The sequence below is a fragment of the Varanus komodoensis genome, unplaced genomic scaffold (genome assembly GCF_004798865.1).
Source record: "Varanus komodoensis strain SLA01 unplaced genomic scaffold, ASM479886v1 scaffold11, whole genome shotgun sequence".
In the NCBI taxonomy this organism is placed as follows: Eukaryota; Metazoa; Chordata; class Lepidosauria; order Squamata; family Varanidae; genus Varanus; species Varanus komodoensis.
In genome coordinates, this window is record NW_025335317.1 from 29,150,747 (window position 1) to 29,173,611 (window position 22,865).

Genomic DNA, 22,865 nt, shown 5'->3' on the forward strand with positions numbered 1-22,865 from the left:
CCTTCTTCTTTTGCCATCTATTGTTCCCAGCATTAGGCTCTTCTCCAGGGAGTCCTTCCTTCTCATTAGGTGGCCTCATTTGTATTTGAGTTTCATCTTCAATATCTGGCCTTCTAAAGAGCAGTCAGGGTTGATCTCCTCTAAGACCAACCGGTTTGATCTCCTTGCAGTCCAAGGGACTCGGAGGAGTCTCCTCCAGCACCACAATTCAAAGGCCTCAATTCTTAGGCGCTTAGCCTTCCTTATGGTCCAACTTTCACAGACATACATTGCAACTGGGAAAACCATAGCCTTGACTATACGCACTTTTGTCAGCAGGGTGATGTCTCTGCTTTTTAGTATGCTGTCTAGATTTGCCATAGCTTTCCTCCCAAGGAGCAAGCGTCTTTTAATTTCTTGGCTGCAGTCACCATCTGCGGTGATCTTGGAGCCCAGGAAAAGAAAATCTGTCACTACCTCCATTCTTCCTCATCTATTTTAAAGGAAGTGATGGGACCAGATGCCATGATCTTAGTTTTCTTAATGTAGAGTTTGCAGCCAACTTTAGCAGTCTCCTCTTTCACCCACATCAAGAGGCTCTTTAGTTCCTCTTCACTTTCTGCCATTAGAGTGGTATCATTTGCATATCTGAAGTTGTTGATATTTCTCCTGGCAATCTTAATTCCAACTTGTGATTCATCTAGCCCTGCCTTCCACATTATGTGCTCTGTATATAAGTTAAATAGGCAAGGCAAGATACTTCTTTTAATGCATCTTAAAATAGCATTTGCCTTTTTCACAGCCACATCACATTGTTGATGCATGTTCAGCTTGTGATCTGCAAACATATAAACAGTGCAAGTCAGAATGGCCCTCCCAGGCCATCCAGTCTGACCCTCAGTTACAGCCAGCTCCGCTCATGACATACCTGCCATGTGTATGTCCAGTCTATCCTTGAACACCCTCACCGATGGGTCTTCAACCATGTCCTGTGGACTTCTGGTTTGGCGCTGTGGCTGCATGGCTGTGAATAGCAGGAGCTCCCACTATCACGCCGGTATTTGTTCAACAGAGAGCCGTGGGAGGCTCATCTAAGCCCTGTCGGAGTGAAGATTAGATTGTCCGGGCACTCCACTATTTGTGCGGGGCGGTGGCTCTGCATTTATTGAAAGAGATTCGGGCTTTTCTCTATCGAACAACACAGGGGAGAGATAACAGCTCCCTACAAGCCATTGACATCCGGAAAGTAGCACAGAATAATTAGCTGAAAGTTCATTGGACCTGCTGGGTGAGCATTTTTATCTTTTTTTTCTTCTATATTACCCGTGAAAGAGCAGCAACAGCTTCTAATTTGGCATAAAGAAGAAAGGGGAAGCCCTTTGATGGAGGGAGGAATTCTTCCTCCCCTCATGGAGTTTTAAGTGGCGACTGATCTGGGGGAGAGGAACTGAGGCTCTTTTGGAAAGTTTTGGGCTGGAGAGAAAGACCTTTTTTTCCTAACCTCCCCAAGGGCGAAGAATCAGAATAAATAATTACTGTGGAATAACATGATAGAAGATAAAGTTTACTGTGATCGGCCATGTTTCTTTCTTTTTCCTGGACTCTTGCCAAAAACAATTGGATTCTTGCCAAAAGCAACCTCCTTGAACTATCACCTTGCTTTGTTTGCGATGCCATTTTTTTATTTTTATTTTTTTTGCCATTTAAAGAAAAATAGCCCTTTGCTGCCACCCTGTGGCTATCTGGATTTATAGCAAGTATGTTTATTCTCTTCTCTATTTCTTTGTTGCTGTCTTGTAATTTTTGGTATAAATTATTACCACTATGGAAAAGGCATCTACATCAGCTCTTCAGAGTCCAGCCTATCAGCCCAAAGCAGCAGATGTTGGGAAATATCAAAAAGAGCTACAGATGACACTTCTGGCGATACAGATATCCTTAACAGCTTTGCAAACATCCCAAGAGGCAATGTTAATACAACAGGAAAACATTTCAATTGAACAAAGAGAACATCTTGACAAACTGGATAATTCTATTAAGGAGGTTTTGGTGGACATCCAATTTAAAACTGAACAGAATATACAAAAATACAATAAGCATATGGAAAACTTGAAACGGTGGATAAAGAAATACAATTAATAAAGCCAATAAACATGTTATCATGGGATTTGCTTGTTATACTAGAGAGGGAGAAAGTATCCAAATATTTGAGAGAGACTATGTTTAGGTGGCTATCGACAGAAGGAACATCTCTTACCTGGAACATTACAAGGTACAAACTGGACTTGATCTTAAGGCACAAGAGTTGTATGAAAAATTTAGAAGTATGTCTGAAGAGGAAAAATTGAGTGCCTCAATAGATGCCGAATTAACTGCATATCATTTTGAGGAAGGAGAAATAGTGAATACTGATTTGCAACAAGAACTACAGACACTGGAAATGGATACTGATTTACAAAAAGCACTACAGATACTGAAAACAAAGGAAGAGAGATGGGGCAGGGGTGTAAAGAAGAAATAAGAGAATTTTCTGTTTTAAAAGGAATGATTTAAATGGATTGTCATGTTTATATGTGGTATGAGAAGGCTAAGTTATATTATTCTTTTTTTGAGTTACTATACTAGAAAATCATTAATGCTGGTGTAGGAAAAGTTATACTAAGATGGTTTCTTCACCCATGGAAGCTTCTTTGTATCCAAATGCATTGAATTTTGAAGGGATTATAAGATATGATGTACATTTTGGATAAAGATGGAGGATTGAAATTGAGCTAAGAAATACAAGAACAGGGGGCAGATATCTTTTGGGGACATAAGGTGCAGATACAATTGAGATATGTTAAAGATTGTAAAGAGTGGGGCTTTTATAGGGAGTTAATAGTATTTGACTAAGTGATGCTTAAATTAGATGAAATATTAGCAACCTCGTATAAAGAAAGCTTGTATAAAATGTGTTATAGGTGGTAGCTGTCACCAAATAGATTAGCCAAGATGTTTTTAAAGATGTCAAATGGATGTTGGATAAATTGGGTATTTTTTATTATATATGGTGGAGGAAGTGGTATAAAAATCCTTAGTTTCTTAAACTTGAAATTTCTTTTTTATTAGGCATTGTACTGGGACATTAATAAATAAGAAATGTATCTGATTTTACATGTAATCATTGTGGTGAGGAGTGTATTTGTTTAATACTGTAAAGATGAAGAATTACCCATCGATGAATTGATTAAAAGATCCTGGATTGTGCAGAAATGGTCAGACTGAAGTTATCATTTAAGGAGAAAGACGATACTGACTTCTATCAAACTTGGGAATTTTTTCTATTATTATTGGCTAGAGAAACGGGACTTTGCATAGACTTAAACATGTTTTTTTGGACTTGGCTTAGATTTAAATATGTTTTTAAGTTATCATAAATGGATTTGAATATGATTAAGGAATGTTAAAAAAAACATGAGTAGGGGGCTGACCCAGTACATCTGATGTATTTGATGATTGATGTTGTTAGTGTTAGTTTAAAAATTTTAATAACATTTATTAAAAAAAAAACCATGTCCTGTGGAAGCACATTCCATAGTGATTAAGTGATTAGGACTTTGGGTCCTAAGTGTCATGCAGTATTTCTTGGCATCCAAATTGAATTTGGGTTCCCTGAACGTTGCTCCATTGGAACACTTTCTGCCCTCCTCCACAGTGGGAAAAAAGGTCTCTACCAACCTCTGCATGACACCCCCTCACATACTTATATGTCGCTAACAGATCCCCATGGAGTCTCTTCTTCTCCAGGCTGAAAAGACCCAGTTCCCTCAGTCTTACCCCATACTGTTTCCCCTGCAATCTGGCCACCATCCTTGTGACCTGACGCTGCACCAATTCCAACCTGACTACATTCTTCTTGTAATGTGGAGCCAAAACTGAACACAATACTCCAGTTGCGGGCACACCAGAGTAGTATATAGTAGCAGTAATACCTCTCTCGATCTAGAAACATGCTCCTGGCTATGCAATCGATCCTCTTTACTGCCATGTAACACTGCTGACTCATGTTTAGCCTGCAATCAACCAGTACCCTGAGACCCCTTTCACAGGTGCTGCTCTCCAGCCACTTGTCCCCTAACCTGTACTTGTCCCCCAACCTGTGCTCCAGGTGCAAGAGCCTGCACTTATCTACATTGAACACCATCCTGTTTTCCCTGGCCCATTTCCAGTCTGTCCAGATCTTTCTGTATCCGGAGTACCTGTCCCTCCATTGTGGCCACTGTCCCCATTTTGTCTGCAAATTTGATCAGCAGACAGGTCACCCCCTCTTCCAGGTCACTGATGAAAAGATTGAACAGGATTGGTCCCAGGGCAGAGCTCTGGGAGACCCCTCTCATTACCAGCCACCATCCTAATGATTTCCCACTAATAGTTACCTTCTGCTTTTGGTCTGTCATCCATGCCCTAATCCATTGGACAGTGCATTGGTCTATCCCAAAAACTCTTCAATTTGTCAACCAGGATACCATGGGGCACTTTGTCAAAGGCCTTGCTGGAATCCAGATAACCCACATCAATAGCTTCCCCTTCATCTAGCCACCTCAAAACCTTGTCATAAAATTCCACAAGGTTTGTCTGACAGGACCTGTTTTTGTGGAAGCCGTGTTGTGTGGCTGCCAACCTCCCTTCCCTATCTAGGTTTACTAGATCTCTCCCTGTTATGAGCCTTTCCATTGTCTTTCCTAGAATATATCTACAGCTCCACCCTGTAATTCCCCATGTCCCTTCTACCACTCTTTTTGAAAATTGGGACCACTGATGCCACCCTCCAGCCCTCTGGAACCTCACCCCTTCTCCACCTCAAAAATGGAGGTCAACGGGGGCAAGAGTACCCCTGCCAACTCCTGAAGTACCCCTGAGTGTAACCCGTCAGGCCCTGGTGCCTTTGTAATGTCCAGTGTCTTGAGGAGCTCCTCGACTTCTGAGGGGGTGACTCTAATCTGTGCCCCTAAATCCCCAGCCTAATCCAGTCCCCATGTGGATCTCCCCCATCCTGAGAGTGTCTTCAAGTTCTGCTTCTGCCACTGTTTTCCAGGGATTTTGCTCCTCATTTTCCCTTACCTCAGGATTTCCTCTTCTGCCTCAGTTTGCTGTTGTACTTCTAATTTCTGTACTACTCTTAGCTGTTGCAATTCTACAGTTCTGTCTAAAAACTTTGCATCTTCTTTTATTCCCTGAGGTTGAACATTAGCTGCTTTAGTGTTCTCACCTTCTCTTCTAACAGGGCTACTAGCTTGCATTTGTTACATATGTAGGCCATGCCAACCTCAAGCAGGCAAACAAACATTGCACAGACATTGTATGTCACCACCTCTGTGGAGTCTTCTCAGTCCATTCTTTCTGCTACCTTTTTGATGCTATCTTGCTGGACCTGTTGTAACAAACATGTTTTCCCTAAAGGTTAATAACACAGTCCTACTACTTGGTATAAGTTTAACATGCTTGGTATAAGTTTAACATGCTTAAGACGAATGTCTTGCAGCAGAGAATTTATGTACTGTGTAGCATTCCTGTAGAGATTCCCAAAACATTTTCAGAAACTTTGTGCAGCATTTCATAAGTCCTATTTTGGGAGTGTATCCTGGCTCCTCCTGGGAGAAGTAGGCAAACATAGCACAGGTGCTACAGTAACTGCAGCACTTGCCACTTCAGCCATGGCCCTCTCCTGGTTTGGCATAGCCCACCCCTCCCAGGTAGCCTTATGTCTATTTACTTCCCACTTGTCCTGCCTATGCTACTCCAGCTTGAGACTGGGTACCCTTTTCCTTCAGGGAAAACAAATACTCTGGGAAGAGAGCCCTCAGGTAACCTGGGCCACTGCTAAGGGAAGCAAACAAGGGACAACACACTTGTCCCATTGCCCTTAGCATGCCCCTTGGTGCCACCAACAGCTGCTCCGGCCCTAAAATAGGCCTTGTGAGCTCCGAGTCCCACCCCCTCACCTCACAAGAGTCACTCACCTGTCCCAGGTTGCTGCATCTTTCTTCCATGCACACATACACTCCCTCGGTTTCTCTGGCCCAACTCTCAGCCCTGCTGCCCCTCCTGTGCTGCCACCGCCACCAAGATCCAAAAAGTCCAAAATCAGTGGAAAGTCATTCTAGCTTTTCTGCATAGTATGTCTGTAGATTTAAAACTGAGGATGATTGAACACAAAAGAACATTTTGGTTCTGTTGGACACCACAGAGGTTTGGTATGGAGAAGCTGGATATCCTCATAACATGTCAGCATCCAGGGTGAGTGGGTGACTATCAGGCAGGAGCACCATGGCCCAGGCAACCAGGGTGCAGCACAAGGGTCAGTCTGAAGGCACAGTTAAACAGTCCAAAGGTCAGAGCAAGGAGTTGATGCACAAGGCAGAGTCTGTTCACAAAGCAAGTATGGTCAGACAAGCTGGGAGCCAGGGAACCAAGAAGACAAGTCAAGGAAGACAGGTACCTTGAGGGCTGGAGCAAGGCAGGCCCTCAAGGCAGAGTTTCAGGAGCAAAGTCCAAGACTCCACAAACCAGCTGCACTCTAGCAACTCAGGAAACCTTTATTGTCAAGGCAGCTTCTGAGGGGAAGAGCCAATTCTTATATAGCTCTTCCCCTAGGACTCCCAGGTGGAGCTCATGAGATCCCTGGCAGCTGTAGTAGATCGTCCTGTAGTATTTAGTGAGAAGGAAGGACTCACTAGAGAAGAGCCTAATGCTGGGAACAATTGATGGGAAAAGAAGAAGGGGATGGCAGAGAATGATGTGGCTAGATGGAGTCACTGAAGCAGTCGCTGTGAGCTTTAGTGGACTTCAGGAGATGGTAGAGGACAGGAAGGCCTGGAGGAATGTTGTCCAAGAGCTTGGGATGGGTCGGACACGACTTCGCAACTAGCAACAACAAATTTAATCCTCTAACTAAAAGGGCTGCTGTACTGGTTCTTGACCAGCAGAGGGAGCTCTGAAACTGTTGCAGGTTTTGACAAGCTGGCATATGCTGGCAATGTAAGAAGAATGCCTCATGGAGGTGTAAGATGTGGGCATGTCCTGTAGTGCCTTCCTTTTAATTGGAAGACATTGCTCATATTAATTTAATTTTTGAAAGGTCTGTGATAATAGTGGATGTGCATATGCCTTTAAATCATTTTGCTGTGATGTGGGGGTTAACATATGAGTAGGAAAACTGGATACCTTGGTGCTCATGCAGTTGTACTGAGATTTTTGCTTCAGGCTTGGAAAAATAAACACTCATTACTTATCATTCAAAGAACATTTCACTGCTTTTGCTACATTTGAACATCTCTTAAAGCTTTCAGTTTTATATGGAATATTATATTGACCACTTACATTACTGTATATATTTGAAATGGAAGTGTTAATTCCTTCCTTTTCCCTCTTTTCTTTTTATATTAAGGATGATACAAATGGTCATTAAGCATGGATATATTTTCTGATTTTTCTTCTTTTCCTCCTCTCTTTTGTGTTTTTAATTGCTTGTTTATTATGTTGTATTTGCTAATAGAAATATATTAAAAAAGCCATCATTTACCATTTGTCCAAATCCAGCAAAAAGCCTGCTTCCATTTAAAGACAGCCTATAGATAATTTTAAATAAATCAATAAGGTTTGTACAAACCATAGTTTCCCCACAATTCATGATTCCAAATCATGGTTTAAACTTATTTTGTGGGCAAACTACAGTTTTGCCTCAGACAAAAGCTGCTTATTTGCTCCATCTGTAAGAAATGGAAGAAGGAGCATGCAAGTTCAAGACTCATACCTATTTGTGCTTGTAATGGCAAAGAACCATTTTCTGTTACTTTTGAATGCAGCCTCAGTGTTTAGGTCAGAAAAGAAATGCAGGCTCAAGGTTGACAATGGGTCTCACCAAGCCAAAGAACCTTGTATCCTGAATGATTCATACACCTCCAGAGTCTTCTCAAACACTCCAAAAATGGGTTTCTATTTGCCTCCATATAAGTTTATGTTAGGGTTTAGTTTATCTGAACAAGAGGAAGAGTGTTTCCCATGCAGCATTGCTTATATTGTTATTATTTTTCCTTTGAATTACTGATCTGCCTCATTTTTCAGCTAATCCTGAAGATATAGGAGAATGTGTGATACTACTGGTGGACAAAATTCTTATGGACTTACCTTTGGAAGCACTGAATATTTTTCAAGAAGAAGCAATAAGTTCTGTGTCCAGAGACTTTTCTCTCCAAGTTTTATATAACCGCTTACATAAAGAAGAAGCAGGTATATCTATGTGGAATATACATTTGAAAATATAATCAAGGTATTGTTTTGAAAATACAATTAAACATACTGGACATTATCCAATTTTAAAACATTTAAGATCTTAATTAGTCTTGATTCTGGTAAACTAAGGTTGCTTCTAAGGGATGCAGTGGCACAGTGGGTTAAACTGCTGAGCTGCTGGGCTGGTTGATCGAAAGGTCGACAGTTCAAATCCACACACAGGGTGAGCTCCCGTGCTTTGTCCCAGCTCCTGCCAACCTTGCAGTTTGAAAGTATATTAATGCAAGTAGATAAAAAGGTACCACTTCGGTGGGAAGGTAACAGCATTCCATGCACTTCTGTGTTTAGTCATACTGGCCACATGACCACGGAGACTGTCTGCAGACAAACGCTGGCTCCCTCAGCTAGGAAACGTAGATGAACACTGACCCCTAGAGTCAGACATGACTGGACTTTAATGTCATGGGGAAACCTTTACCTTTAATTTTACCTTTAAGGTTGCTTATATGTAACTGACATTCTTCGAGTGGTCATCTGTGCATTCACACAAATGGGTACTGTGCCAGTGCAGTGCCTGTTGTCAGCAAGATTTTCCTAGCTCAGCTAAAGTTTTGGCAGGAGCCCTGTCCCCTCTCCCTCTAGTATAAATAGGAGAGGCTCCTACCATTTTCCCTAGTTCAAATGAGACCAACATTTTGGGCTCAGAACCAGGGATCAGACCAGGAAGTGACCCAATCTGTACTGAGGACAGTACTGCATTGTGGAAGGGAGATTATAGACACTGATGTAAGGCCAGTGGATGGGTTGTATGACCTTACATTAGCCACAACTCGTCCAAGCTTATATATATATTTGCTTGGACTGACTGTGAGTTGTTTTTTTCTAAACTAAAACCTCAGTATTCAAGTTTTATTGCAGTGTTGGCACTTTATGATAAATAAGTAGGTTTTGGGTTGCAGCTTGGGCACTTGGTGTCTAAAAGGTTTGCCATCATTGCTCTAGGTGGTTAAGTGGGACCCAAGCTTGTCCTCCTTGCTGTCACTCTGGCCTTCTGAATGGTGTCGAACTTCTCATTGATCCATGCACTGAAGAGCCATTTGCTATGAAAGGGCATTTCCTCAATATGGAACCATGACTCCTGTGAGAGGCTCACTGCACCAATTGCCACTGCACCAATGAGGGCCCAAGAGTCACAGTCAATGTGGAGGCATACAGTATTTATTTAGGGTTAGGGTTACAGTTCTAGAAGCTGAAGGAAAATAGAGAACTAGAAGACTCAAAGCATCCAGAGTGGCAGTTGGAAAGCAACTGGGAAAAATGGCTGGAGCACCTCCTATTTATATTAGAGGGAGAAGGGGCAAGGTTCCCACCAAAACTTTTGCTTAGCAAAGAAGAGCCAGCTCCAGCGGCCAGCGCAGGCGCACGCGGCGCTGGAGCGCGTTGCCCACCACCCCAGGTGATCGGGCGTGCGCGGTGCGCGACGGGGCGGGACTCGGAGGCACCCTGCGGCCACAAAGCAGCGGCCGCGGCCAGGAGGGAACGGCCCCTCGGGCAGGAAACACCGATCCCGCGCTGCAAGAAAGACTTCCGCCCACCTCCAGCAGCACACCGCTACATCGCGCTGGAGGAAAGAGCCGCCGCCGCGTGCAAGCAGATGCAAGCAGACGCACGCTGCCATGACGTCGATGGAAGCCAGCTCCAGTGGCCAGCGCAGGCGCACGTGGCGCTGGAGCGCGTTGCCCGCCGCCCCAGGTGATCGGGCGCGCGCGGTGCACGACGGGGCGGGACTCGGAGGCGCCCTGCGGCCACAAAGCAGTGGCTGTGGCCTCGGGCCGGTGGCCGAAGGGTGGCGGCCAAAGGGGTCGCCACCCTTTAGGAGCCATTCGGGGGACGAGAGGGGGGCTGGGCTGGCCAAGGACTTTTGTTGAAATAGGCTTGCCTACCGCTGAATCTTAGGGAAGGGGAAGGATTTTTTTTCTCTTCTTCTTTTTATCTTTCTTTTTCTCCTCTTTCGAACTGCTTTATAATTTTACCCTGCTTTAATCAGTGCTTTTGAGTCATCCCTGGCCATGTCGACGTTTATATATCCTGGGGAACACACGGGCGCTGCCATTGGCGTGGTCACGGGCAATGGTCGTTACAGCAATAGGGGCTTAACGTGTCCACATAGAAGAAGGATGGACAGATGGCTGACACCTATCCCTCCTTCTGGTTCTGCCCCCTATAAGAGTGCGGACCCGATTGTATGGGCCCACCCCCGGAGCCGGATGGATCCGGATGGATTCCTGAAGGCCCTGGGGGAGTTTCCGGCTGACAAGACTGGTGCTCCTGTCGAGGCTCTGGTCGAACTGTGGAATGGAGAGATGACCAGGGCTGTGGACACGATCGCTCCTAAGCGTCCTCTCCCACCGGGCAGAGTCCGCTCTTCCCCTTGGTATACACCTGAATTGCGGGCGATGAAGTGGGTTGGGAGGCAACTAGAGCGTAGGTGGAGGAAATCACGGGATGAATCTGACCGAACACACTTGAGAGCCCACTATCGGGCCTATGTTGTGGCGGTGAAGGCGGCGAAAAAGAAGTTTTTTTCCACTTCCATTGCCTCCTCACAATGCCACCCGGCGGAGCTTTTTCGAGTGGTACAAGGCCTGGTTCGCCCGGGTCCTAAGGAAGATCCGATGCCACCCTCAAAGGCCCGCTGTGATGACTTTGCCAGGCATTTCAGGGAGAAAATCGCTCAGATTCGTCACGAGCTGGACTCCACTAATGAATCAGAGGTTTCTGGGGAGACGCCAATGCTACCGTCTGCTCCAAAATTATTGGCGGAATTTCAATTATTGCGGCCTGATGATGTGGACAAGGTGCTTGGACGAGTACGTCCCACCACTTGCCTATTGGATCCTTGCCCGTCTTGGTTAATAAATAACTCCAAGCACGGGATTGGGACCTGGATCTTGGAAGTGGTTAACGCTTCTCTGAGGGATGGTCGAGTGCCTGTCCCTTTAAAGGAGACGGTAATACGACCGGTCCTGAAGAAAGCATCACTGGATCCAGAGATGGCCACTAACTATAGACCAGTGGCCAACATCCCGTTTCTGGGCAAGGTGTTGGAGCGAGTGGTGGCGGGACAACTCCAAGCACTCTTGGATGAAACTGATTATCTGGATCCTTTTCAGTCCGGCTTCAGACCCGGGTAAGGTACTGAATCTGCCTTGGTCGCCCTGTATGATGACCTGTGCAGGGAGAAGGACAGGGGGAGTGCACCCCTGTTGGTTCTTCTGGACCTCTCGGCGGCTTTCGTGGGGCTTCCCCTGAAGACGGTCCGAACACTTCAATTGGTGCAAAATAGAGCTGCCAGGTTGCTGACGGTGATGGGGCGTTATGCTCACATGACTCCAGTCCTCCGTCAGCTTCACTGGCTTCCCATTGAAGCCCAGGCCCAATTCAAGGTGTTGGTTATGACCTATAAAGCCCTAAACGGCTTGGGTCCTGGCTACCTGAACGAGCGCTTATGTCCATATATGCCCGACTGCCCCTTGAGATCTGCGGGAGAGTCCCTTCTCCGGGAACCCTCCATGAAAGAAATTAGGAGAGTAAGTACTCGGAGGAGGGCTTTCTCTGCGGTGGCGCCCAACCTGTGGAATTCACTCCCCAAAGAGTTCCACCTGGCACCGTCGTTACTGGTTTTTCGGCGCCAGGTAAAGACCTTTTTATTTAAACATCATTTTAATTGTTAAAACATATGATCTGGCCAGGGCAACTTCTGCTTCCTTCTCTTTTCTCCTCCTATATTCTTTATTTACTTATTTTATACTGTTAATTTTAATTTTATATTATTATGTTTGTATCTCAGTGTATTTTTTGTATTTAGTGGTTAATTTATTATGTTCTATTGTATTTCAATGTATTTTATTGTGTTGTAAGCTGCCCCGAGGCTTCGGCAAGGGGCGGCATAGAAATGTAATAATAATAATAATAATAATAATAATAATAATAATAATAATAATAATATTTTCCTTACAATGGGCACCACACAGGCAGAGAGCTCATATGTGTGATGCACAGAGACCATGAAGAACTTCTATGTTTCTGTCATGTCATGAGCAGAGCTGGCTAGAGCTGGGGGTCAGAGTAGATGGCCTGGAAGACCCTGTCTGACTCACTCCATTTCTATGTTTCTAACTTCAGTTTGTCACTTTGGGCATAACAGGGAACAATGATTAATTAATGCAAGAAATCTTCCATTACAGCATATAAAGAAAGGGGGAAAGGTTTTGAGGTGCTGAAAGAGAACATACAAGTTCAAGAGTGATGTTCATTTTGTCTTAATATGTGGAGTTCTATTATATTTGAACCAGGACAATTTGGGAGCAGTAGAATAGGACAGTTAGTCTGGGAAGTAGGATGCCATATGAAAAATATCCAAAGAAGTGACAGAGGTTTTGTCTGCAGATTACAGTGTGTTCAGATTCACCAAGGCCAAGCATATAGCACAGCCATGCTGATGAAAATGGTGCCCAGCAGTCTAGGCACCTTTTCAGATTCTAGGGTCAAGAGAGCAAACTTAAGCCCAGATTTGCATCAAGACTTAGAAGAGTATGAGGATACCTCTGTGAAGCAAAGTTAGTGAACAAGGCAACAATATTGTTATTTCACTTGTTTTTATATTGAATCATTAATTGCAAATTAGTTATTAGCATTAGCTGAAAGTTGTTGATGTACAAGGATGAAAGTCATGTTTTATCCCTGTAAGTACAAAATTTATTGCTGACAATTAAATTACAGTGAGTCACAATTTCATCTGTTACATAAAGTCGAAATATTGAATATAATTGACTAGAAAAACAGGTTGTTGCAATTCGAAGAGGTCAACATAGAAATCAGGATTCATTTAAAAGTATCCCACAATTCCAGAACATTTTTAATCCAGAAGTTCTACTTTGAGATTTTTAAGATGAAATATTTTTCCGAGAATTAAGACACTTGAGTCTTTGTCAACTTCCTTCAAATGACACTGTGCCAAACCCTTGGAGTGTTAGCTCCTTTCTGTGCCTTTTCTTTTCATGGTTCTTATTAGATGAGGTGACCAGAGCAGTGTGCCGTATTATATATATGGCTATGCCACGGGTATGCAGAATAGAGTTATACTGGCTTACCTTTACTGCCTACATACCAAAATATAAGGCCAAGTGGGAGGAGATTTTTCTGATTATATTAATTTTATTGGTATTATTGCAGTACCTGTAAAATTACAGTAAATTACATACTAATTAAAACCTATACAACCTGTAACTTGCCAAGTTAAATGTAGCGCACTGGTCATCCAGTAAACCTTTAGTATTGGATTTAATGAGTTACAACTTGTCAGGGACTGCACAATCTATATGAAATGTTTCTTCTTGATCCAAAACTGGTAATACAGAATGACTGAAGAAATTATTATAGATGTTTAAAATCTGTACCAGAATTGAATGAAAAGGTAACAAACACCCCCACACCCAAAAATAAACCTGTGGACCTGAACCAGAACTGGACTCAAATGCTTAATAGGGTAGGGAACAGAATGGAGGTACATAGTGCAATCTTCAGTTCATTCTAGGAAATTCAAACTCCAATATAATGCAAAACAGCCAACAACCCTGTTCAGACACTGCACACTGAGGCTTGGTTTAGACACCAGCAAGTATAGAGTTATATGTTTAGAACATAAAACTTGCATCATCTGGCCAAAAAAAATCCTCTAGTTTAGCAGATCTCACTTTTTAAGTTGATTGTGCTTTTAATGTTTACAGAAAATGAAGTAAAAAAAGAGGTAAAGGGTGCAAAGGAATCAAAGCCAAAAGCTGAACAAAAAAGAGGCATGAAAGTAGTAAGTATCCATGGGAATCCTGAACTCTGCTTTAGTACCCCAGTTGAAATCCAAAAATTTTACACCTGTCTAATAGCATTATTTTAATTTTAATATACCTATTTTAATGCAAATGCATAACATACTGTCTTTGGCTATTTCTTGTCATGTTTTATCTGTGAAGTAAAGAAAGAGGTATAAAGGTTTACAGTAAGAATTATTCCTATGAATGTTCACAAATTTCTGCTGAATTTCAGAAAAAAATAGCACAAGATGTTCCCTGCAACATTTTAGCAATAAAAGGGTTGTCAAAAGGATTGATAGTAGTGAGGGTTAGCAAATCTAGAGGTTCTAGCCACCCTTATGGGCACAGTACTTTATCCCATGCTGGACTGTTTGGACAGGTATGATTCAAATTCATACATCCATTTTCCTGATTTGCACACCTCCTTAACCACACTCTTTACAAGTGAGTGGAGTGGTATATCTGTCATCAGTTTCCAACAACAAATACAAGAGGAAAACCTCAATATTCAATCTAATCCTAATGATACATGCTCAAAAATATATTCATATTCTTACCAATTTGCATAGATTCTTTGTAAGTGGCATATGGAGTGTTTGATTTGTTAGGCATCTTCAGATGTGCAGTTGGAAAAGCAGGGTGCAACTTACTACATATGGAGGAAGGAAAGGAAATGCGGAAGCTCCACCCAATCCACTCTAGCTCTCATTGTCTTAAGGATCTAGGATATGTTCCCCAAATGGTTTTCCAAAATCTGTACCCAGCCTTATATTTCTGTCAACTATGTAAATCTGGGAATGCATGCCGCAAACTTCAATTTGCAAAAACACTAAGGAGAAGTTGTGCTTTCTCACACAACAATATGCCAGGAAGGCATAAAATTAATTTTCACCTAGAGCAGCAAAGTAGCTTGAGAAAGTGGGTGGGTGGGAAGTGGTCATGATCATACATAGCTGAACTAATTCCCTATAACCACATTGTGGCATTTGAAATCTGATTTTAGTAGCGACTGGAATCCTTCTGAAGAGTTAAATAAAGTAGTATTCTCTCACTCAGTTTGAGAAGAATACCAGCAAGTGATATTACTGAAAACAACTGAGAGTTCAAATCCTAAGCATACTTACAGGAAAATTAGTCCCAGTTGAACTCATTAGATTTTAATTCTGGAAAAAAAACATACATTTAGAAATCTGTTGTATGGCTGTTGGGTTTTTTTCAAGGCAAATTTCTTAAAATTATTTCTTATTTAACAGCCTATCCTTAACCGTTTTCTGCCACCCAACTGTATCTCAATTGATATACATAATGTTAAATGTATCCTTTTAAAACTTACTGCTATACCAATGGAATGTTTAAACCAAGAATGCTTAAACAACCATCAGTTGTGTCAAAGATTAATTAACTACTTAATAAGGTCCATGATCCTGATCCTTGGGGTGTCTCCTCCATGATCCACAGCATGGATCACACACTGATACTACACACTGCATAAATTACTGAAACCAGAGCTGAGAATTCTGCCCTTAATAGTGCGCAGAAATGAACTACCAGTGGCTATGAAATGCTCTTGTCAAAGTGCAAAAGTCAGTAACAAGTGCAGATCTCCACTTGTTACTGACTCCACAGATCTGCTAGTATTTATAGCCAAGGGAAGATGGATGGTGTGGAGTGTGTGTAATGCCCTTGCTTAGAAGAAAAAGAGACTTGATCCTGATATGATGTTTAAACTGGGAGGGAAGTGTTTCACCGTATGAGAGCATGGTGGTGCCATGTGGAAAGTCATGTGGACTTTCTAAATGCTACCACCACAAGTTAATTGATGATCCCAAATTATGAAGTGCAAAGATGTTCAGCATCCAAAGGAGAAAATGATAATCAGAAACAGAACTGATCAGTGTTTTGAAAGGGATTTTTAAGGCAAAATGTGGAAGGGTTGAATGGAAGGATTTTTTTTTCTTAATCCAGAATTGGGTGGTATTTTAAAAAATAAAGTTCATCTTCTCCTGTCAAAACCAGTTTTTGTGTTTTGGGTTTTTTTTTTTTCATGTTTTTGTATTTTTGTTTTTGATTTGCAAAATTCTAGCTGTTGGTATCTCTGGGAGGTGAGTTTGGCCCTTGCGCTCATTTAAGTTTGAAGCCTCTCAAAATTTAATTTGCCTGTTCTTAACAACATGTTTTCAGATGTTGTGGATCCATATAATGATGGAAGAGATCAAGGTAATGTTTAAAAATTTACAGCCTGTTGTATTAATTGCAAATATAGTAGCTGACCCTGAGAAATCAGCCTATAACCTCCCCTGCCACAAATACCATTGAAGCCATCAAAACCATCAAAGACACTTCAGCTAATACCCTGGTTAGAAAATGCCTATTTTCTATTTTAGATATTAAAGAAAAAATAAAATAAAAATATTGAAGAACCCAGTTTATTTTAGAAATTAAGGAAAATGGACTAACTTTTAAAGTTTTTCTATTTTGTCCACAAATGTGCTTTTAGGAATTAGAATCATAGAAATATAGCAAGTCAGAAGGGCCTCCCTGGCCATCAAGTCTGACCTCTGGCTGCAGCTGGCTCCACTCATGTAATACCCAACATGTGGTTATCCAATCTTTCCCTCACTGATGGGACCTCAGCCATCTCCTTTGGAAGCCCATTCGATATCCTAGGGGTCCTAACCATCAGGAAGTACTTCCTGACATCCAAACTAAAACCCAGTTCTTTGAGCTTTGCTCCATTGGACTGTGTTCTTCTCTCCACCACAGGGAGAACACATCATGACCCTCTACCATGTGACAACCCTTCACATACCTGTATGCCAGTATATGATCCCCTCTGAGTCTCCTCTTCTCCAGGCTGGAAAAAAAAAACATTAATACAATCATCACAATATCAATAGTATAACATACAAAAGCCCAACTAATGAATGAAAAGGTATATGCCCTCAGCACCCAGGAGACCAGTAATACTTCCATTTTAATTCATATAACAATAAATGATATATAATATACTTCAACTATATCCATATCCCCTCCAAAAATTCATGCAATCTTGATTAGGCTTACAACCTTTACCTTCTATCAATACTGCTTTTACAAAATCTTCCCAAATTTCATTATATTTATTTGCTTTTATTAACCCCTTTTTAACTTCTATTTCTGTTGTCAGTTTTTATCATTAATTAACATATTCCATATTTCATTATACCATTCATGCTTTTGCATAACCCAATTCTGTTACCAATATTTAGCAATCACTAACCGAGCTGCAATTATCAAATTTAGGATCAATTCTTTCTTAACTTCATTTATATCTTGTTTTTCAATCAACAGCAATAACACAATTCTCAGTGACATTTCTAAATCTATATCTAAAATTTCTCTAATTTCATTAAACACCATAATCCAAATCTTTTGTATATTATCGCAATCCCACCACATATGTTTATAAGTTCCACTCCCTTTCCCACATCTCCAACATATATTAGAGTTTATAGAGTGGTACTAACAGCTTTCTCAGTATGGAAGCCACACTTCTGGTTATACATCCAAGAGTGGCACTTGCCTTCTTAACCACCACGTCACACTGCTGGCTCATGTTTAACCTGCTGTCAACAAGTACCCCAAGATTCCTTTCACAAATGCTGCTGTCCAGCCACTTGTTTCCCATACTGTACCTATGGAACCTATTCCTGATTCCCAAGTGCAGGTTTGCACTTATCTGCATTGAACGTCATTCTGTGGTCCCCTGCCCATTTCCACACTCTGTCCAGATCTGGAGTAGTTGCTGTCCAGTAGTGGCTACTACCTCCACTTTTGAAACATTTGTGAATTTGGTCAGCAGACTGGTTCCCCCTCCTCCAGGTCATTGATAAAGAGGATAAACAGCATTGGTCCCAGAATTTACCACCACTTGCCACCCTGATGATTCCCCACTGATAGTCACCCTCTGCTCACTCTGATAAAGTGCTTTGTGATAGAAAATTAATGAATAGTTAATGTGTTACAGGTTTGCATTTCATAATTTAGAACAAGTTCACATGACATGATAAGGAACCCTGAGAGTAAGTTATGCAGTATGAACAATCCACAATTCACCAAGCAGATGATCAGTGAGGACTGTCCCCCCCATCTCCCCCTCAGTTCTTCTTCTGTAATCACTCCTTCTGGTATATCCTCTGTCCCCTGATTGCAAGCTCTTTTTGGGAACCACCACTGTTTTTCCCCTTTTCCTTTTTCTGTATCTTCCAGTTACAGTCCTTCCAAACTGCTCAAGCAGCACATTGCAACAGCCACCACTCATCTCTCACTTCATTTAGTTGCCAGAAATGTTTGCACATATATTCATATTTGTGGGGGGGGGAGTCAGTATTTTAGTTAGGGTAAGTGTACCTCCATTAACCAAAACATGAAGTATTGCCTAGTCGATATCCAGTGAGTGTCTTCTGTCATATGGTGAACTATAGGGAATAGAAGTAAAGTCATGAAAGGATCTTTGCTCACAAAGGTGAGTAGTGGCTACATCTCTTCCTTTTGGGTGTGATCCTCTAGTTTTGTACTATTGTCCTGACTGTTCATGAGTTAGTGTGTTGTGGGAACCCTGTCTTTGTCTAATAGTGATAGGTGACCAGGATGCAATGAATTCTATACAAGTGAGTGAGGCAGGTTGTGAGTGAAGGACCACAAGCTGTGAGTGGCTGGTTTCTATCCTTGTTCTGGAGGAAGACCTTCCACCTCAACTAGCACAGAAACATGGACTAACAGAGGAGGGATAGACCAATCCATCCCTACTCCTGTCTGCATGACAGATGGCCTTTATTTTTTTACAAGGCTGCTTAGGGCTGGGGGAATGTGCTTGTAGCTTTCCATTTCTCTGTCAGTTATTAGCCTCATGACAAGTTAGCAATGTCTACACGTTATCAGGTGCAGCTGTTTAGCATAATACAGTTTAGGTTGCTTCATATCATTGTTGAACAACACTATGTTACTAATGTGTAAAATAATTATGTATTCAGAATTAGAAAATCCTGCACAAAAATTTAAGACAGTCTTAGAAAAATATGAGCCATTTACACATCGATGGGATGGAGTTATTGGTGACACACAATTTCCAAGGTATGTGAGTTTGTTTTTTGGGAGCTGTGCACAAAAGAATTTACAATGAAAACAAATGTCCACTACATTTTTCCTTATGTTGTTTATACAGAATCAAAATGAAAGGCACAGTTTATTCAAAATTCAAACCCTTTCAAGTTCATTTGATCTCACTGGTTGAAATAGATGAGATTTAAATGTGCTTCCCTTTGTTCAGGGTGTCACAGTCCATTGTCACTGCAACAAGAATTTGTTTAGTCTCAGAGTCGTGCCTAACCCACACAACCCCATGGACAACTTTCCTCCAGGCTCTCCTGTTCTCCACCATCCCCCGGAGTCCACCCAAGCCCACACCCACTGCCCCAATGACTATATCTAGCCACCTCATCCTCTGCCGCCACCTTTTCCTTTTGCCATTGATCATTCCCAGCATCAGGATTTTCTTCAGTAAGTTGTTCCTTTTCATTAGGTGGCCAGTATTTGAGTTTTATCTTCAGTATCTGGCCTTCTAAAGAGCAGACTGGTTTGATCTCTTGGCATTCCAAGGGACTTTACCAGCACCACAATTCAAAGGCCTCAATTATTTGATGCTCAGCCTTCCTTAAGGTCCAACTTTCGCAGACATACATTGCAACTGGGAAAACCATAGCCTTGACTATACGCACTTTTGTTGGCAGGGTGATGTCTCTGCTTTTTAGCATGCTGTCTAGATTTGCCATAGCTTTCCTCCCAAGCAGCAAGCATCTTTTAATTTCTTGGCTGCAGTGAACTTGGAGCCCAAGAAAATAAAATCTGTCACTACCTCCATTTCTTACCCATCTTTTTGTCAGGAAGTGATAGGACCAGACGCCATGATCTTAGTGTTCCTAATGTTGAGTTTCAGGCCAACTTTTGCACTCTCCTCTTTCACCCGCATCAGGAGGCTCTTTAGTTCCTCTTCACTTTCTGCCATTAGAGTGGTATGGTCTGCGTATCTGAGGTTGTTGATATTTCTCCTGGCAATCTTAATTCCGATTTATGATTCATTTAGCCCATCCTTTTGCTAAATAGGCAGGGGAACAATATACAGCCTTGCCATACTCCCTTCCCAGTTTTGAACCAATCAGTGGTTTCATGTCCAGTTTCATGTTGCTTCTTGACCTGCATAAAGGATTCTCAAGAGACAAATAAGATGGTCTGATACTCCCATCTCTTTAAGAACTTGCCACAATTTGTTGTGATCCACACAATCAAAGGCTTTAGCATAGTCAATGAAGCAGAAGTAGATGTTTTTCTGGAACTCCCTAGCTTTCCCCATGATCCAGCGTATGTTGGCAATTTGATCGAGTTTCTCTGCCTCTTTGAAACCCTTTCTTCTGTTAGTTCTCGGTCCACATACTGCTGGAGCCTAGCTTGTACGATTTTGGGTACAAGTTTGCTAGCATGCAAAATGAGCACAATGCTGTGGTAGTTTGAACATTCTTTGACATTGCTCTTCTTTGGGATTGGAATGTAAACTGACCTTTTCCATTCCTGTTGCCACTGTTGAGTTTTCCAAATTCACTGGCATATTGAGTGTAGCACTTTAACTGCATTGTCCTTTAGGATTTTGAATAGCTCAGCTGAAATACTGTCTCCTCCACTAGCTTTGTTGTTGATCAGACTTCCTAAGGCCCATTTGACTTCACATTCCAGGATGTATGACTCGAGGTCAGTGACTACCCCATTGTGGTTATCAGGAATGTTAATGTCTTTCCTGTATAGTTCTTTTCTGTAATCTTTCTTCTTAATTCTGCCTCTGTTAGGTCCCTGCCATTTTTGTCCTTTATCATGCCCATCTTTGCATGAAATGTTCCCTATCTATCTCCAGTTTTCTTAAAAAGAACTCTAGTCTTTCTCATTGTATTTTTTTCCACTATTTCTTTGCACTGTTCATTTAAGAAGGCCTTCTTCTCTCTTCTAGCTGTACTCTGGAATTCTGTATTCAGTTGGGTGTATCTTTCCCTTTCTCCCTTGTCTTTTGCTTCCCTTCTTTCCTCAGCTATATGTAAAGCTTCCTCAGACAGCCATTTTCCTTCTTGTATTTCTTTTATTTGGGATGGTTTTAGATGCAACCTCTTGTACAATGTTGCAAACCTCCATCCATAGTTCTTCAGGCACTCTGTCTATCAGATCTAATTCCTTAAATCTATTTGTTACCTCTACTGTATATTCATCAGGAATATGAATTGGGTCATACCTGAGTGGCCTAATGCTTTTCCCTACTTTCTTCAGTTTAAGCCTGAGTTTTGCAACAAGAAGCTCATGATCTGAGCCACAGTCTGGTCTTGGTCTTTTTTTACTGACTGTATAGAGCTTCTCCATCTTTGGCTGCAGGGTACATAATCAATCTGATTACTGTGTTGACTATCTGGTGATGTCCATGTGTAGAGTCGTCTCTTGGATTGTTGGAAAAGAGTGTTTGCTATGACCAGCATATTCTCTTGACAACATTCTGCCGGCCTTTGACCTGCTTCATTTTGTACTCCAAGGCCAAACTTGCCTGTTATTCTGGTTATCTTTTGGCTTCCAACTTTATCATTATGGGGGATTGGAATGCTGAGGACATCATTTTTGGTGTTAATTCTAGAAGGTGTTGTGGGCCTTCATGGAACCAGTCAGCTTCAGCCTCTTCAGCATCAGGGGTTGGGGCATAGACTTGGACTACTGCGATGTTGAATGGTTTGCCTTGGATTCGAACTGAGATCATTCTGTCATTTTGGAGATTGTATCCCAGTACTGCTTTTCCTACTCTTTTATTGACTATGAAGGCTACTCTACCCATAAAGATTTCTTCTGAGGGATTCTTGCCCACAGTAGTATACCTGATGGTCATCTGAATTAAATTCACCCATTCCTGTCCATTTTAGTTCACTGATTCCCAAGATGCTGATGTTCAGTCTTGTCATCTCATGTTTGACCATATCCAGCTTACCTTGATTCATAGATCTTACATTCCAGGTTCCTATGGAGTATAGATCTTTGCAGCATCGGACTTTCCTTTCACCACCAGATAGATCCGCAACTGAGTGTCCTTTCGGCTTTGAGCCAGTTGCTTCATTCTTTCTGCTGCTACTAGTACTAGACCTCTGCTCTTCCCCAGTAGCACACTGGACACCTTCCAACCTGAGGGGCTCATTGCCCATTGTCATATCTCATAGCCTTTTGGTACTGGGGCAGGTTGCCATTTCCTTCTCCAGTGGATCACGTTTTGTCAGAGCTCTCTGCTATGACCAGCCCATCTTGGGTGCCCCTGCATGGAATGGCTCATAGCTTCATTGAGCTACGCAAGCCCCTTCTCCATGGCAAGGCAGTGGTCCATGAAGGGGGCAGCAAAAATACCAGAATGGAATTTAAGAAAAATAATACAAACTATTAAATGCAGGTACTAATATATTATCATTCTGCAAAAATAGACTTACACATTACTTTGTTCCTTATGTAAATTTTACAAGTATTATTGACTTTTTAGGGCAAACAAATGGAAACAAATTTGTCACGTTTCTTTAAATTGTAGTATTTTCTAGAGCTGAGGTGAACTTAACTGAGCAGGATTTTCTTAAAGTAGCAGAGTTTTAATATAACTTTATACTGTACATTGCAGACTGCATATTTTGTATCAACTTTTGTTCTTAT

The 22,865-nt window shown here is 41.9% G+C and overlaps 1 protein-coding gene across 1 annotated transcript in view; it reads left to right on the forward strand.

Annotated features, from left to right (window-relative positions):
• Positions 1–22,865, forward strand: part of CFAP46 (cilia and flagella associated protein 46) — a 150,475-nt gene that overhangs the window by 121,959 nt on the left and 5,651 nt on the right. The window contains exons 51-55 of the mRNA XM_044420088.1: positions 8,083–8,247; positions 14,040–14,116; positions 15,374–15,434; positions 16,302–16,337; positions 19,133–19,232. Of these exons, the coding sequence (XP_044276023.1) occupies positions 8,083–8,247; positions 14,040–14,116; positions 15,374–15,434; positions 16,302–16,337; positions 19,133–19,232 (439 nt within the window). The remainder of the gene's footprint in view (positions 1–8,082; positions 8,248–14,039; positions 14,117–15,373; positions 15,435–16,301; positions 16,338–19,132; positions 19,233–22,865) is intronic.